Below are 18,004 nucleotides of genomic sequence, written 5' to 3'. Positions count from 1 at the left end.
TATTCTATACTGGCATTTCCACTCACCCAAACCCCTACCTACACAAGGGTGCCCACTTCCTTCTATGCATCCATCTTCTCTTTTGGAACGTGGAATGCTCCCCGACATGAAAAAAAAATCTCCGCCAGGAAGTTAAAAAATGTGCCTATATAAATCTTTTCTTTTGGAATGTGGATTAAGAATGGCTTTCATTGGAGTATTATACATTGAAAAGTCAATCTGCCTATCTTCCCCACAGTCTTGGAGACACAAATATTTTCATCTTCATCAGAAATCCCAAGCCTTCTGGGGGGTTGAGGGGTGGGGGGAGTACAGGGGAACCTGCTCTTCTTTCCAAGAAGAACAGGAGAGGAGCAAAGAAAAATGATACTTATTGTCAAGGTTCCCGGGTCAGCCAGCGAGCCGGCACCGGGCGCAGCTGCCCCTATTGGGCTGCCAGCAGCACAGCCCAGAGCTGGGTTACGCGCCAAAGAACAAGATGAGTTTTATGAACCATACTTATTATTGGGGCCAAAAGCCAAAAAGAAGGAGGAGGAGAGGGGAAAAATCCACAATCCTCTTACTGTTTGATTATAGGACTTTGCAAAGGAGCTAATTAGCACCTCTGCAAAGCCCCTGGAAAACACAAAAGCTGGCTTTTCTCACAGTCTCTGGATTCTCAGGGGCCAGGCAGGAATGAAGGCACCAAGAAATAAACTCAGTGACCAGTTACAGGGCCTCTGGAGAGTCCCCAGGCCTGCAAATATGAGCAGGCTGGAGGGGAGTGCTGAAAATGAGAGGCAGGAGCCAATCTGAATTTCCTTAAACCCCAAGTGCAATGCTCTTGTGCAGGATTTTATACCGTAGGAGAAACTAGCAGAGATAATCAGCATATCCCAGGGGACATCAAGAAACAGCTTCTGATACACATTTCCTTCCCAGCTCACTGTCGCCCGTGATGCTGATATTCAAGTTAAGGGTGAAATTTACTTGTGGGAAATCAGGGAAGAGGAAGCCAGTTGCCCCAAGTCCTTGATCTTAAACCGAGGTTGGGACTAAGGTCTGGAAAGGCAAGCACTTGACTTGATTCTCTCCTCCCTCCCCACCATCCTTAAAAGTCAACAACACAATTTAATTCCTTAGTTGGGTGATTAGAGCCTCTTTCATGACATAAATCAATGAAGCTTATGGACATTTCATGATTCCTTCATAACAGGTTGAACACTAGCCTTACTGTGTAACTATGCCTACAAATATCAATCTGCCCAGTGACTGGGCTTCCAAATTATTGGCTTTTAATGAAACTGTATAGGATAGGCCTATTTCATCGGTTTCCTATTTTCAAATGGCACATCTTTGGAAGATAGGGAAAATGCTGGGCTTTATATATAGAATGCCATTAAAAATATTCTACCAGATAGTAGCAAAAATACACAAGGTAGCTTTGGTTTCCTAGAAATAGCTTGCAACAAGGAAAGTAGGGAAAATATAAGAGGCACAATAAAGAAATAAACTAGTCTATTACTAACACTGCAATTAATCATAGCCCACTAAACAAAAATCACAACAGTAGGGGAAATGATTTGGTAAGACAGCCAGTAAAATGTGGTTGTTGAGCAATTAGGGTCTAAAGTCAGGTGTAATGAAAATACCGGAATTAACTACTGAGGTCATTAATACATGTAAGTGACTGCATTAGAGCATTTTGCCTTTTTTCTTCTCTCCAGCTTCTCTCTTGTTTATGCTGTCAAGGCCTACGCAGCCATCAGACTTGTTCAGGCAAACTGACTGCAGAGATTGTGCCAAACAGCATTTAGTGAAATGTGTTAATAAAGTTCCTTGGAGTTTTGTCACATTTTTGCCAAATGCTTTTTATCTTAATTCCATGGGCTTTATTTTTAAATTGTCTTCATCATTAACACCACCTATAAAATATGAAGTCAACCTAGTGGCTTTATGAAATTAAGGTTTTTCATAATATCAAAAATCTCCATAGAGACTCTAGGCAATCTGCTCTAAGAGAATGATTTCTTTTATAACCGGCCTGAAAATCAGTTGGGGAACTAGTCTCCCCAAAAAAAGAAAGAGGACAGATGTTACCAGAACGCTGATCCTTGAATCTTAGGGATGACACAGATTTTATTTCTTGTACTCTTATTAGAAGACCATGGCCAGGAGCAAGTCCTGGAGTCATAATTCTGTCACGTCCAATCTCTGTACCTGAGAAAGTCCAACATCTTCCTCAGTCTGATTTTCTGTCCATGAAATGGGAATAAAAATGATTTTCCCTACCACTTGTTAGAAAAACCAAGTGAGATAATGCAGGTGACTATGAGACACATAAGGTATTGTTACAAATAATTTGCAAAGCACCAAAGGCCCAATGAATGCAGGCAACATTCCTCCAACAGAAGGTTACACTGAAAATCAGGTCATGGGGACACCAGTCTGAGCTTAGGAGTGGGTGATTCTCTGTTTAATGATGAAACCTTTTTGAAAGGCCACACCTTGTTGACTAAGTGCTATCATCTAACAGGATTTAGCAGCCAGCAGCCTAAGAGCTCCCACTGTCCCTATTTATTTATAATTGACTTCAGCTGACAAAGCTTCAACATGACTTCAGGGGAAGCATTTGCTATTGTTAATAATTGTCTGAACCTTTGGCATGTCCCATGGTTGACTTTTCTCCACTTCTGTCAATCATGACAGATAGCTTTTTTAAAATGTAACTTCAAAAGAGGACCTATTGTGGGGGGCAAGGCATTAGTAACTGTGAGCTCCCTGAAAAGGCCATGGACAAGTCAGTGTCTTTCCATTCCACTGGTTTAATGTCTTCCAGGCAATGTCATGATTCCAAGGAAAAGAATCAAGGACATAATTTTCACATCAGATTCTTGCCTTGGCCTATTGCTCCGTCCAAGATGGAAATGGCCAAGAAATTCATGAAAGGGAATAAACAGGCTGTTCTAATACCCCTCTAACGCTATTCAGAAGTCAAAGATAATGATTCTAAGCTATTGTCACAGTTATACTAATTTTTAAAAAGTGAGGTTAGAGTTGGAAAAGAAGGAATATAAGCAGAGAGGACAAATTTTTTAGTAAATTGGGCCCGGGGAAGCAAAAGACAACTTTTACTTACATGTGCTGTAAGTTGCTGTTTTTCAGAAATGCTTTATGAGCCACAAATTTTAATCCTGAATCCACAATTGTCCTATGAAAACATAATTGCACACATGTTAGAACTAATCGATGAAAGCCACCTAACTCTAATAGAACATAAGAAGTTCTGAGATTAAGTACACAAGTCCTGAGTACTCACAGATTTTTCAGTCCCACGTAAGCTTCAACATCATCCTCGTTGATGATTTCTAACCTTTTCTGATTTGCAATGTAACTGCAAAAAAGCAGAGTGAAAACCATTGACTCAGATGTAGACAGAACATAAAAGAATGGGTAACATCCATACAATCTTACCACAGTGCTCAACGTAATCTTTCCCCACCCAACCTAACCCCACCATGTTAAAAAAAAAAATAGCTAGGGGAGCAAAAGTGAGTGTGATTGAGAAGAAACCAGGATTGAGTAGGTGTCAAGGTCAATGACAGGTTCACCAGGCTTCATTTTTCTTAATGTTTATCACTCTTTCAACTAACAATTTTAGTTTCCCTCCCCTTTCACCCTTTGCATAGAGGTGAAAATAACTTGGAAATGCATTCATTTCCAAGTCTCTCAAAGGCAGTTCACCCTTATGGCAACAGCCACAGGGATGCTGGCATCATCACAAGCAAGACAAATGACACCTTTCCTCACATTCCAAGAGTAGCAATCACTCCCTCCTTTTAGCTCCTAAAACATTGAAGCAGATTCCCTTCCCCTTTTCTCTCTCTCCCTCCCTTCCTCCCCACTTTCTCTTGTCCTGGCCCAGCATCCCTCTCTCTGCCTTTGTCAGTAACAATAACAATTTTTCCTTTTAGGAAACACATTTCACAAACCCCACATAGCCCTAGTGCACTCTCTGTAAGAACCTTCCTCTACCTCCCAAAGCCTCAAATATAGGAATAAACTGGTGACTCTGGCTGAACAGAGAATTTCATCCCTTTGATCATGATGATGGGCTTAGACTTGGTCATGTGACCTCAACTAGACCAATGAGAATCCTCCCTAAAATTAAATAGATGAATGCTGGTCCAGACAGAGTCAGTCTTTCTCTCTTTCTCTCTCTCTCTCTCTCTCTCTCTCTCTCTCTCTCTCTCTTTCTCTTGGGTGATAGCTGAAAGATTATACAGGATGGGGTTTCCATTTTTCTGCCATGAGGGGACTATCCAGGAATAAATTCACACAGAGAAGAGAGATAGGAGTACCAAAAAAGATAGAACACTAAAAATGCCACTTGAGCCTTTGAATCCAGCTATCTCTGAGGTCAGATGCCACTAAGTGAAGTTTGTTCTAAATTTCTGTCACCTATGACCAAGAATATAGACCCAGTAATACAAACACAAAGCTGTTAAAATTGCCTTCATGGAATTTCCTTGTGATAGTCAAGAACCTACCTGTCCATTTTTCTTAGATCAAAACCTCTTTAAAGACAGTGGCTCCTGTTTTATAGTTCTTAATATACACCACCGCATCTACCAAAGTACCTTGCACAAAATAGCTATTCAACAGATAAAGGATGGATGGATGGATGGATAGCCTAATGGATGGATGGACAACCCTTAGAGCTCTAAAGTCACTATAGGAAGTTGTGCTATGATGCATTTTTTTCTTTCTTTTCCTTAAGATACATAACATATTCCAAATAAGATTCCAATTTGCTGAAAACAAATATATAATCCTGCTGTTACCGACATGAGTTAAAATGGGGAAAATAATTTAAAAATAACAAATTGGAGAGAAGATGCAGCATCTATAGGTCCCTTCCACCTAATCCAAAAATGAAACAAAAAATATTTATGGTAAGAGTTGGTGCACCCATTTCTAGAAAACAAAATTTTAGAAATAAAATAAGTAAATGCTCTGAGGGAATAAAATTACACCAAAGAGAAATAATTTTAAAAGGACCCACATAAACATTATCCCCATTATATAAAAATGCAACTTCCAAGGTAGAAATCCATCTTCTACTCAAAGATCTTGGTTCCCCCTGATACCCAGGGCCTGGCACTTAATACTAGTAGATGTGCAGAAAGGATTCATCCTCTTATCTCTTTCTACCGCACACAGAAGGAAACATTTTAAGACTCCAACCTAATGCTCAAAGAATAATTTTCAACATCAAGAGTTTTTATTAAATGCTTAAAATTATCACACATTAAATGTATTTTCCAAGATTTTCATTCCACTAACATTTTTAATAGAGATCACAGTGACCTCCTTCTAAATTATCTCCCAATAAGAGATGGATTCCAGGGAGCCCCAAATTTTAATGCTTTTTCCATGCAATCGTGGTAAAAGGGATAAATAGTGTGGGGTAAGCTTTCATTTGGGCTCACAATCAAGATTTTCAGAGAAACCTATCCACTTCTTATAGCTGCCCTAGCATGGTGGCTGTCAGTGTTCTGAAAACCTCAACTCTCTTTGTCTGGACATCATTGTATCCTCCATGCTTATGACAGGGGCCCAATGCCAACAGGTCCTTAATCAACTGAGGCACAGAGCATTTATCTTTATGTTATTTATGCCCTTCATTTTATTATTATTATTACAGATTTGGGGAGGGGTTGTTATTAATCCTCACCAGTGGATACTTTTTCCATTGACTGTTAGGGAGAGTGGAAGAGAGAGGGAAAGACAGAGAAAGAAACATTGATGTGAGAGAAACACATCCATCGGTTGCCTCCTACACATGCCCTGACCAGGGCCCAAACCAGGGAGGAGCCTGCAACCAAGGTACATGCCCATGACCAGAATCAAACCTGGGACCCTTTGGTCTGCAAATTGACACTCTATCCAGCTATATAGGGCTTTTGTTTTGTATTTTTGTTAAGTCTCACCCAAGGATATGTTTCTGTTGATTTTTAGGGAGAGTGGATGAGAGAGGAACAGAGAAAGAAACATCCATGTGAGAGAAACACATTGATTACACCAGATTTTTAATTCATAAACTCCCTAGTTATACTTGCCAAAATACAGTGAACTAGCATAAATAAAAATGGAAGTCATACAAGAAAGAAAAGCAAGGGCAGAGACATCAACGGACCTAGAAATTAGGTTTTAAAATGTGTATACTTGTTAGAAAAAAGCCGCAAGCTTATTTCTAGTCACCAATGCCCAAGAAAAGAAGGAATGGGACATAAATTTGGTCAATGGTAAATTTATAGTGTTCATGAGATGAAAATAAGTCAGACATTAAGCAAAACATAACTGCTCTCGGATCTAAGAGTAGACAGGCGATTTTGTGGAAAACCATCAAAAGAACCATATAAAATTATGAAAAAATGGTCACTAGAGAATACTCTTCCACTGTGGAGACAGGAATTTCTTAGATAAATAATGATTTTTTTTTCCTGTTCAAAATGGAAAAATCAACAGAACTATATTGAAAGGTCGGCAAGTGTCCTCTCAGATGCCAGGAATTCCCCTTCATAAGTTACCATCTGCAGAGGTGCCCACATGATAGCTGCTGGTTATATGATCATGAAATCTACCCCTAAGAACTATCCTTCACTACCATTGAGCAATCACAGGACTAGAAAAGAAGCCAGTGAAATTAATAACAGACAATTGACAAAGGGGAAACTCCATGGCCAAGAAGCATATAAAAAAAAACTGCTCACACTATAAGGAATCTGAAATGCAAATTAAATAATGACATTCCTCTCACACTAGAATGACAAAATGTTTAAAGATTGGCAATATAAAACATTTCTAAGGATGTGAAGAATTTCTCTTACATTGTTGGAGGGGAAGAAATTGGTATAACCACTTTGAAGAGCAATTTACCAGTATCCTAGAAAATTATAAATTGGCATACTTCATAGCCCAGCTATTCCATTTCCAGGTATTCACCCAAGAGAAATTCTCATACATACACACAAGGAGACATATACATGAATATTCACTATATTTACGGTCAGAATCAAAACTTGGGAACAACCCAAGTGTCCATCAATACAGAAACTACTCAGCCATAAAAAAAAAAAAAAGATGAAACATTGTCATTTGCGACAACATAGATGGATCTTGAAGGTATTATGCTAAGTGGAATAAATCAGACAGAAAAGTACAAGAACCTTATGACTTCATTTATATGTGGAATATAAAACAAAAAAGTAACAAAACAAACAAAGCCAGACTCACAAATACAGACACCAGAATGCTGGTTACCACATAGAGAGAGAGGTAGGGAGAAGGTGAATTAGGTAAAAGGGGGTCAGATGCACGGTAACAGAAGGAAATTATATTTTGGGGGTGAGCATACAATAAAATATACAGATATCAAATTATAATGTACTCCTTGAATTTATATAATGGTATTAGCCAATTTTACTTTAATAAATTTAATTTTTTTAAAAAAGCCCAGCTGCTGTTGCTCAGTGTTTGAGCATCAACCTATGAACCTGGAGGTCACAGTTTGATTCCCAGTCAGGGCACATGCCCAGGTTGCAGACTCCATCTCCAGTGTGAGGTGTGCCGGAGGCTGCTGAACAATGATTCTCTCTCATCATTGATGTTTCTATCTACCTCTCTTCCTCCCTTCCACTCTGAAATCTATAAAAATATATTTTAAAATAAATTAAAAATAAATAAATTTAAAAAACTGAAAAAAGTAAGATGTGTTAAATTCATAAGTTGAATTGAACCAGATCTTTATATTTGAGCAGAAAGTAATCATCACGTTAAATGAGGAAAAATGCATTATAATATATGCATATAATATAAAACAACTAATGCAAACTTTAAAAAGGTATTTAATTTATGGGGGTGACATTGGTTAATAAAATTACATAGGTTTCAACTGTACAATTCTATAATGCATCATCTGTATATCGCACCCAAAGTCAAATTTCCTTCTGTCACCATGTCTTGATCCCCTTTACCCTCTTCTACCTGCCCCATCCCCCTTCTCTCTGGTAACCACTATACTGTTGTCTGTGTCTATGAGTTTTTGTTTGTTTATTCGTTTGTTTGTCTTGTTTTGTCAAAAAAATATACAGAAAACAACCAATAATGTTCATAGTCAAGTATACATGTGAAGTATAAAAAAATTACAAGTAAGATCACTTTGGGAAAGGAGAATGGGTCTCGGATTAAGAAATAAGCTGTTAAAGTATTTATTTTATTAAACTATTAAACTCTTTTATTAGAGGAGAAAAGACTTGTAGCAACAAAGACCAAAATGTTGAAGTGTCGGTTCTGAATATAAGTACATGAAGTTATTGTTATATCATTGTGGTTTTGGTTTTTCTTTTTCTTTTAAAAAAATTTATGAAGAGGGAAGAAAGGGAGGGAGGGAGAGAGGGGAGGAGGAGGAAAGGAGGGAGGGAGGGAAAGAGACAGAGAAACGCATAGAGGTGAAATGACTGCAGAGAAGCTGAACTCCAGGGCTTCTCAGTTACTAAGTGGACAAATACACCTGGGCCTAAGTTCTAGTTCCCTGGATCACCCAAAAGACAGAAGTCTGAAAACCTTCTCCTCCCTGCCCAGAGCTGCTCCACAGGAACCAGGAGACTAAGGAGCTGGGCTGCCCCCTACTGGTGATGTCCACGTATCTCTAGGGGGATCTTGACAACACCAGGTCTTCTGAGTTCTCCCATCTCATTGCACTGCTTAGAGACCACCCTGGGTCAGGAAGGAGAGAAGAAGAGCCAGACCAGGGCAGACGAATGAAAGATGCACCACCAGCTTTCCCCACAGAAAACCATTTCCCATCACTCCAGTCACCGTGCTGTCAAACTCTGAGGGCTCTGTACTGAGTCAAGCTTTGCTTAATAAAACACATCTCTGAGAACAGTTTCATTTCCAGTGAAGCAGAGGGAAGGCCCAGCATTTTGACACAGGCCTTTCTTAAAAGCTTTCTCTCCATGACAATTCCTAACTCCCCTAGCCATCCCCCAGGCCCATGTCCCAGGGCTTGTCCCAATAAGAATCTCATGAGTTCAGCAGAACTTTGGTTCTTCATGGAAAACCAAGCCTCTGCCCTTCAAACCTGCAGAGGTTGCCTTTATTCTACTTTTATGAAGCCTTTGAACAGTGACAAAGAGACTCATTGAATTTGAATTTATTTTAATTTGATACTCCTTAAGAATTCCTCTCACTTAGCTCCTGGGACTCCCATTCCCTCTGGCCCACTCCTTCCACTCCTTCATCAGCAATCTGTGTGGAATCATTCTTGGCCATCAACCAACCTGTTTTGCCCAAATATGCCTTCCCCCATTCTTGCATTCATATAAAGGACTCTAGGGTGGACCTCATAGTATCATAGTATCAAAAGTTTTCACTTTTACTACATCCTAAGGCCGCTATCTATTGCCCTAAATATTGGATCCCATATTCAAAGCACTTCTTAATTAATTCACCTCAATCGCTTCTGGGGCCCAGTCAATCTGAAATGTTGCTTGATTTCTACGCAACCCAAAAAGGCTCTTTGCAATCACAACATGTTTTTTTCCATCATTTGGCAAGCATTTTCCAACTTTGTAATTAAGAATTAGAAGAAATGGAGGTACTCTTTGTACCCACATTTGCATTTTTCCATGAACCTATCTGACTCCCCAGCTGAACCACTAACTCTTCAAATTAAGGAGTTTTAGCCATCTCACTGCATCTCCATTTCATGCACTCACAGGGCTGATTCTCACGAATGCCGGTGGACAATCAAACAGACCTAAGCATCTCCCATGTGGACTTTTATTACCCCACTGAAAAGACCAGACACAAACACACATGTTCATGAAAGATGCATAGTAAGTACTAAATGAAAATTGTGATAATAGAAAATAACTTCATTTATCATGTAGAAAACAGAGAAAGACAGTAACAGAGGAAGATGGACAGCCAATTTTGAAAGCAAAATTTGTCCAATCTAGGAGTGAATTTGGATCACAAACACACAACACATTCCAACCAACTACAGTATTTATTTATCTTTTTAAATATAAAAATTAATTGCTTTTAGAAAATGAGCACTTATTTTCCACCAAACCCCTCAGTCTCAGGAATGTTAAGACTAGAAATTGCCTCCAAGAATTTTTAGATCCATGAAGATAGATATCCAAGCTTTTTAAAAAATATTTTTTATTGATTTCAGAGAGGAAGGGAGAGGGAGACAGAGGTAGAAACATCAATGATGAGAGAGAATCATTGATTGGCTGCCTCCTGCATGCCCCCTATTGGGGATTGAGCCTGCAACCCAAGCATGTGCCCTGACCGGGAAGTGAACCTGTGATCTCCTGGTTCATAGGTTAATGCTCAACCACTGAGCCACACCAGTTGGGTTCCAAGTTCTTAACCTTAAAAGAGGTGATGCTCTCTGGGGACATGGATCACTGCCAAAGTCTTTGATGGGCACAAAAGAGAAGGTTCCAAGCAGAGATACAAGCATCTGGATGGTAAGGCCACAGTGGAAGGAATGACAAGATATGATTGGGCAGGTCAACAAAGGCTTAACTGAAGCTCGGGCCTTGAAGAGGAACCAGAAAGTCAACAGATAAAGAATATGCACATAAGCCAAGTATCTACTATCTGCCATCTTATTTTGTATCGTCACCAAAGCTTCTCCAACCTCAACTGGACATCTAGGACCTTTACTAAGACATTTTCTTGAGGATAAAGAATTTCCTCTCCTCGGGCTTAGCAAAATGCTTACTGGTAATTTTTTTTTTTTTTTTAAAGAAGAGAGAAGAGGTAAATTTAGGAAAAATTCACAGAAGCATTTTTGAATTACAGCTTCCTAGAAAGGGTCCTCATCCCATTTTAATAGATTTCACACAGGCTTTAAGAACCTATCAAATAAAAAAGAAAAGAAAAAAAAGAATAAGGACCTATCAAATAATTCCTCTAGGTAATCTGCTTGAGCAACAAAGAGTTGTTTCTAATGCAGCTTTTCTTCATGTGTATTAGCCTAACAGCGGTATTCTCTAAAATAAAATTCATCTTTAGCTTAGACTTCATTACTGAGCTGTACTTTGGCAATACATTGAAAAGAAATGCTAACAGCAATGAATGTATCTAATGGCCACTCTTCAAAATGGAATCACTTCCTTCTACCTGGGCCAACCCTTCTCCCCTCCTCCCACCTCACCCCCACCCCCACACCCCTACCCCAGACACTCACGCCAAATAACTAAATAACCTAATAAAAGTAGGTAAAACCTAAAAGCCAAAAGGGATTGTGATATGTTCCCAGGCTTACAGCATGGAGTGAGGCATTTCAACTCTTATAGGATCCTCTCTGCCACAGGATGTCCATCATAGGGAATATAGTAATCCTCTAAAACAGCGGTTCTCAACCTATGTGTCGCGACCCCTTTGGGGGTCGAACGACCCTTTCACAGGGATCGCCTAAGACCATCGGAAAACACATATATAATTACATATTTTTTTTATTAATCACTATGCTTTAATTATGTTCAATTTGTAACAATGAAAATACATCCTGCATATCAGATATTTACATTACGATTCATAACAGTAGCAAAATTACAGTTATGAAGTAGCAACAAAAATAATTTTATGGTTGGAGGTCACCACAACATGAGGAACTGTATTAAAGGGTCACGGCATTAGGAAGGTTGAGAACCACTGCTCTAAAAAAATATGCCTTTGTCCTAGTCCACAACTAGGTAGCTTCAGTTTATCAGCAAAATGCTGAGAAAGAGTTATGATAGTCAATCGATGATGGGCCATAGCAGAACTCAAAACAGGAATTTTCCAATGTATCACTTCATTCTTAAGACAGGAAACACCACCCCCACATGAATGTAGAGAACAGCAAAAGAGCATGATTGAAATCTGAATGTGAACCGCCTGCTAGGACATGCTGGGTAGCATCAGCACTTCCACCTTTTCTTGGCCATTAGCATAGAAGTAGCATCAGTAATTCCTGTTACAGAGTGCTGTGTGCCAGGCACTAGAGTGCCCAGGGATTGTCTCCCTGAACACCACAATGTTACCAGCACTGTGATTGTTTCCACTTTTCAAAAGAGAAAACTGGGACCCAACCATGCCAGGTCACTTCCTGAAGTTCACATAGCTGCCCAAACAGGATTTGCACCCAGATCTACTTGCCTTGATTTCCAAGCTCAAAGCCACTGTACGACACCAGTGGAACTACAGACGTGTAAATCTAGCACCTTCAATAAGGAATAAATTCTAAAATTTCTGCAAAGAGGACCTTCACGAGTAATCATGGCCTAAAATCAATAGTCAATGAAAAGGAATGAGGACATCTTACAGAATGCTCCTGTGTAGTATATCTACATAGAGCAGTAAGAGGAGATATTCATTTATCTTCTACAGATTCTTCTGCAGCTCTGAGAACTGCAGCTTCTAGGATATCCCTAGGAATTTAAGAATCCAGTGGCTAGAAAAGAATATCAGTGGTATAGTGTGAGGGATAAACCCACTGCACTAGCTTCACCTCTTACTAGCTGTTTGGCCTGGGGCCAGCCCCTAAGCCTCAATTTACTTGTCTATAAAATGGAATAACAACAGTAACTGCCTCAGGGAGTGGTTGGGAAAATTAGGAAACTGCTCTCAATTAATGCTAATTATTAAGAACAATGAGCAGAAGACCAAGGTTCAAGGGCTGGCTTGTCACTAACTACCTGATGAGCTTAATCTCGGTCAGCTACCAGTGCCCACACCGGTGAAAGAGGAAATTTGGACTTGATAATACCTCAGTTCCCTTCAATACACAACTTTCAAGAAAGTTTCAGCCAAATATTATGAAGGAAAAACTTACACTCTTTCCCTCTGAATATTTATACATCTTTTTCTTACCCACCTCTATGAACAAGGAGGTTCCCCACAGGAAACACTACAACTTATGACCAGAAAAATAAATTCTAGAAAAAGACCTTAAAGTTGGCTTTCCACATAAAACACATCCATCTTCACTAGGAAAATGCAAATTTCATTTGACTTAAATTAAATAACAGCCTTTCCTGCAGGCTTAGGATTGGACCCCAGCCTACAAAGAATGTGATGGAAAACCTTATAAACTGGTTGACCAGAAGTCGCAGCAACAGCATGAGGCCCAGACCCAGGGTCCTTCGTTTTCCTATGTGTCTTATTAGCCACTCACTTTTCAAAATGGAAAGATTTCACATTTTAGAAATATGATCTTCCATATTTTCTTAAGGCAAACAAACAAACAAACCAGAAGGTCTGCCAAACTGGACTAGCATTTCTTCCTGGCCACAGTTAGGACGAGGTGAGTGACAGTGCCCCTGGGGGGTTGGGGCACATTTCCAGTTGGTAACATTCCCAACCAACCTCAGCTATTTCACAGGCCCGTGGAAAGATGTTATGACACCTGACACAATTCTTGCTTGTAATTTCCTCTGAGACTTCAATGCCCCAACTATTCTCTGACATTGATATGTCTTCTCCATGCACAGAGATCCTGAAATGGAATCTCATCAAATCAAGGGACACAGAGACCACAATGAAAATAAATCACGTTTTCAAAGAAGCTACTTCTACCTATCTGGAACCTTCAGAAACTTCCTCTGTTGTTAAAAGCTAACTAATACAGACACAACATATCCAAGTATAATTTTATACTTTGCACAGTGGCAAATAAATGCGCAGGAGGAAAAAGGGATGTGTTTCTTTCCTGACCAAAAAAAAAAAATTGTTTTCCTTCCAACTAATTTACTTCATATCATTATATAGGGTGTCCCAAAAACATGTATATATACTTTGAATAATTATTAATTCCAATGGATTACATCTGAAAAGAAAGAAACACCAATTGAGCTATCCCCTGTTACATGTGTATACATTTTTTGCAGGGACACCCTGTATATTTCACATTAGGTCCCAGATCTTTCGATAGGTCACAATAACCTACCGGAGCAAATGAGAATCAAGTAAGTACATATGTATCATGACACCGTTTCAGCATATTACATGAGGAGCCCATGGCGGAAATGGTCCTGATATCGAACTACTGTCAAGAAGCAGGCTTAAGCTATATTTAAGCCAAAGTTTTTATTTTGGGCAGGTGTCCTCTGACATCGGTCAATATGAAACCACCACGAGCACAAGTCAGCTCATCAGGTGACTTTTGGTGTGTTCTGCAGCTAATTTATCAGGCAGGCCCGTGAGAGGCCATCCCTCTCTGCCTGAGGCACCCCGGGAGCCTAAGGGGGTCTCTCCTCGGGCTGGAAAGAGGATGATCACACCTGCTCCTAACAGCTCCTAAGCTAAAACCATCTCTGCTGCGCCCTGTGGGTGGAACTCTGCAGTGTCAGTTGAGCATCTGTCCATGTTCTGAGGCAAAGGGCTGCTTCCCCACAGCCTGGATCTGCCCGCTGGTACCTTCGCAGTTCATCTTGGTCTGGGGACCGGGTGGCTTCCACCTGGATGAGCACGCAGGCAGGCGGCTTGGTCTTTGTAAAAGGATGTCAGCCTGACCATCTGGTTGTCTGGTTTCCAAAAAGATTGGATCTGGCCTTAACTGGCAAGGGAGATGAAAATGTCCAAGCTGTGGTCAGAAGGGTCAACTTCAAGGCACATGCAGTCCAACTTCTAGCAAAGCCAGGCTCAGCAGAAGGTATGTGGGGGTGGGGGACTAAGATCCCATGTCCTACCCATTTGATAAACACTGCACTGGGAGATTAAATTCTTGAACCACTTCAGCCTCCTTGCAGAATAGGGGTCCTCTTCACATCCCCCAACTTTCACCGGCCTTCTCAGTAAGAAGAAATAAAATCCACTTTTGCATTTTTCATAAGAGCTATGAATTACATCACTCATTGTCCCCTGCAAGAGAAATTCCTTTCAGAACACAGTGCCAGACAAAGCCATGTTCCTGTGGAATTAGGAGGCATTCTCCTTCCTAATAATGAGCTTCTCTTTTCCCTGCCAGGAAGTTGAGCACAACTGTTGTACTCCATTCCAGCAACTAAGTCAACCCTTACAATGAGCGGGGGGGGGGGTGGGGGGGGCCATTTTTTATTCCTTTTTTATTCCTCATTCGCGCCCTTCCCCTCATTTTTACCTTAGAAACCTTATTTTATAAAATAATTATCACCAGTTATTTAAATACTGGTTACCTGCAACATTTCTGTGTGTTCCATACAAACTCAGTGGCCATTATCTTATACTTGTTTTCAAGAAATGGTTAGTAAATCATTTCATCCATGATTCATTTGAGTTTCAGAGTGAATGGTCATAAATAAGTGAAATCATCTTGCAACTCCAAACCAACACATAAATTAACTTTTTAAAAATATATTTTTTCCTCTTTCTCTGTTATTTCAGGCGGGTCAATGTTTCGTTTATGACTAGCAAAAAAAGAGCGTCCAATGATTAGCCCAGGCACTAAGAATTCTAAGAAGCATTCAAGTCAGCACTAATCACAGCAGAACACAGCTTTGAAAGCTCTTGGCCTCCGGTCAGGTCAAATCATTTCATATGAAGAGAATTTGTGGAACTAAATATTTCTGCTCCAACTTCGGGATAGATCAAGCATGGCACAGAGAAAACAGCATCGGGCGTAATGTCAAGAAAAGAGAATGATTTGAGTGGTGAAATTTCAGGATCTCTGTGAAGGTCTGTTTTGATTTGGGCACAATTCTTCAGCCAACATTTACAGGCTGTGGGAGTAAGAAGAGCGATAGAATATAAGGGACACTTCCAATTTTACCCTCACCGGTTTCACATCACATGTTAGCCTTCAGTCACTTTTATAGAAGGTTAGAGATTCTTTCTTTGGCATTAAATTACAAAGGTGCTGGTGGGAAAAGATCCCAGTCATCAGTGGTTGTGTAAGGCCACAATAAAGAAAAGCTATTTTGCAGATGGAAAGTGTGAGTGAATTTTAAAATCCTAAACAAATCTCTTATTTTAAAAAAAAAAATTTAGTTTGAGATATACCATTATTCAAAAAGACATATTTTTGAGGTACCTAGAACAGTCAAATGCATAGAGACAGAAAGTAGAATGGTGGTTGCTAGAAGCTAATGACAGGGGAATGGGGAGTTGTTTAATGGTTTCAGTTTTGCAAAATAAAAAGTTCTGGAAATGAATAGTGGTGTTGCTTGCACAACTTGAATGTACTTAATGCCACTGAATCATACATGTAAAAATGGTTGAGATGGTAAATTTTATGCTATGTGTATTGAGAGAGAGAGAGAGAGAGAGAGAGAGAGAGAGAGAGAGAGAGAGAGAGCATTCTTTAAAGGCCTTGCAATTAAAGAGTGAGAATGACAGTTAAAAGAGAAAATGAAGTACAAACTGACTGATCACCTCCAGAGTCCAGGGCAACTGTTGTAAACAATCTAATAAATGAAATGGACCAGGACTATCGAACAAACAGTGGCAGAACAAGACCATGACCTGCATAATAGTGGCTGAGTCTGACCCATGATTGCTCAGCACACAAATGATCAATATCCCAATCAGCTGAGCACACTTGGTCCCACACGATGAGAGAACTATGCCAACAAGCAAAGGGCATGCCAAGGCTGCACATCTGTCCCCTTAACCCCACGCCTGTCCAGTGCCATACTCAAAGCAGATTCTTTTGCTTTTCCATCCTCCCCAACCCCTGTAGAGCCCACTCTCCTTCAAAATATGGTTAGGATAGACACACAGAATAAAAACTAACAGTCCAGTTCTTACTATGTGTTAGGCGCTGGTACAAACATTTTACATGCATCAGCTCATTTTAACCTCACAGAAACCCACAGAGAAAGGTACTACTATTTTCTCCTTTTACGGGTGGAGAAAGTGAGGCACACAGGGCTTTAATAATTAGTCTCAAGTAGTAGGGGCAGACCAGCTTCAGAGTGGGGTGGGCTCTTAACCCACCAAGTAATTCTGCCTCACAACCTGTAGCACTCCCCTACACAATACCTCAAGAAAATGAAAAATTAAGGTGCCGATCACCTATGCACAAATGACATGTTCAGTAATGTTTTAGCTTGGGGAAAAAAATATTGAGGAAAGGAACTTTTTAGGCACAGTTTTCACAATCTTAGGATCCCTCCTAGGATATCAGCAAATATATATTCAGCCATAATGAGCTGATTCTTAAAATATTACATTCATATCTAGAGCTTTCAGGGTACTAATAAAATCTGTAAGGGGAGGAGAGAAAGGTAGGAGCTGGTAGCCACAGATGTTTACCCATGAACTGCTGGGGACAGATCTCTGCTTTGCTGGTCTGTCTGTGTCTGTGATATCATGAGCTTGTTGCAATACAAGTCAGAGGGGAATCCTGTGCATGCTGTCCTTGCAGAAACATTGACCCCGTGACTGAGAAACCTCTGAAGAGAGGGGGCCCTGCAATGGGAGAAGCATGGAGATCCTGGCCACCCCACTGCCTGCTCCCATGGCATAAGCCCTGCACTTCCACAGCGTCATCATAGCACAAAGCTACCATAATGCGAAGGCCAGATACAAGGCAGAAGCCCAAACAGCCTTGTCCTTTGTGCCCTTAGCTCTGGGAAGTGGATTCAGGCAGGACAGAGGCCTTCACTCTGGTTCTCCTCCAACTGAGTTCCTCCATATGAAGCAAAAAGTCACAGGGCCAACAGTATGCTCTGACCTGGAAATGGCACCTTTCTCTTGACCTAGTAGGATCCCGGAATTCCCTATCCAAAGACCATGAGCCCACTCCCAGGGCCTATGTAGGCCTTTTCTGTGGATCTGTTATGGATATGCATGTCCCTAGACACGAGGCAGTGGGGGGCGGACCGGTTCAAACTGCTGTCTGTGGTGGTGTTGCTGGAGTCTAGATGTGTAGGATGGATTATCTACACAGCTGTGAGACAGAAGTGATTTGACTGAAGACCTCCACTGGTGCCCTTCAACAGGCCACAAAATGGTAGGAGCTGGTCTAAGTCTTGCT

General features: G+C 40.4%; 1 protein-coding gene across 6 annotated transcripts in view; it reads right to left on the bottom strand.

The window, feature by feature from the left end:
- Positions 1-18,004, bottom strand: part of NTRK2 (neurotrophic receptor tyrosine kinase 2) — a 320,511-nt gene that overhangs the window by 285,062 nt on the left and 17,445 nt on the right. For all 6 annotated transcript variants that reach the window (XM_059657051.1, XM_059657052.1, XM_059657053.1 and 3 more), the window contains 2 exons: positions 3,299-3,373; positions 3,119-3,190 (listed from right to left, as the gene is read on the bottom strand). In XM_059657051.1, the coding sequence (XP_059513034.1) occupies positions 3,119-3,190; positions 3,299-3,373 (147 nt within the window). The remainder of the gene's footprint in view (positions 1-3,118; positions 3,191-3,298; positions 3,374-18,004) is intronic.

Source organism: Myotis daubentonii, chromosome 11 (assembly GCF_963259705.1).
Source record: "Myotis daubentonii chromosome 11, mMyoDau2.1, whole genome shotgun sequence".
NCBI lineage: Eukaryota > Metazoa > Chordata > Mammalia > Chiroptera > Vespertilionidae > Myotis > Myotis daubentonii.
The sequence above is the reverse complement of the archived record's forward strand: the minus strand, read 5'-3'. Positions and strand labels throughout refer to the sequence as shown.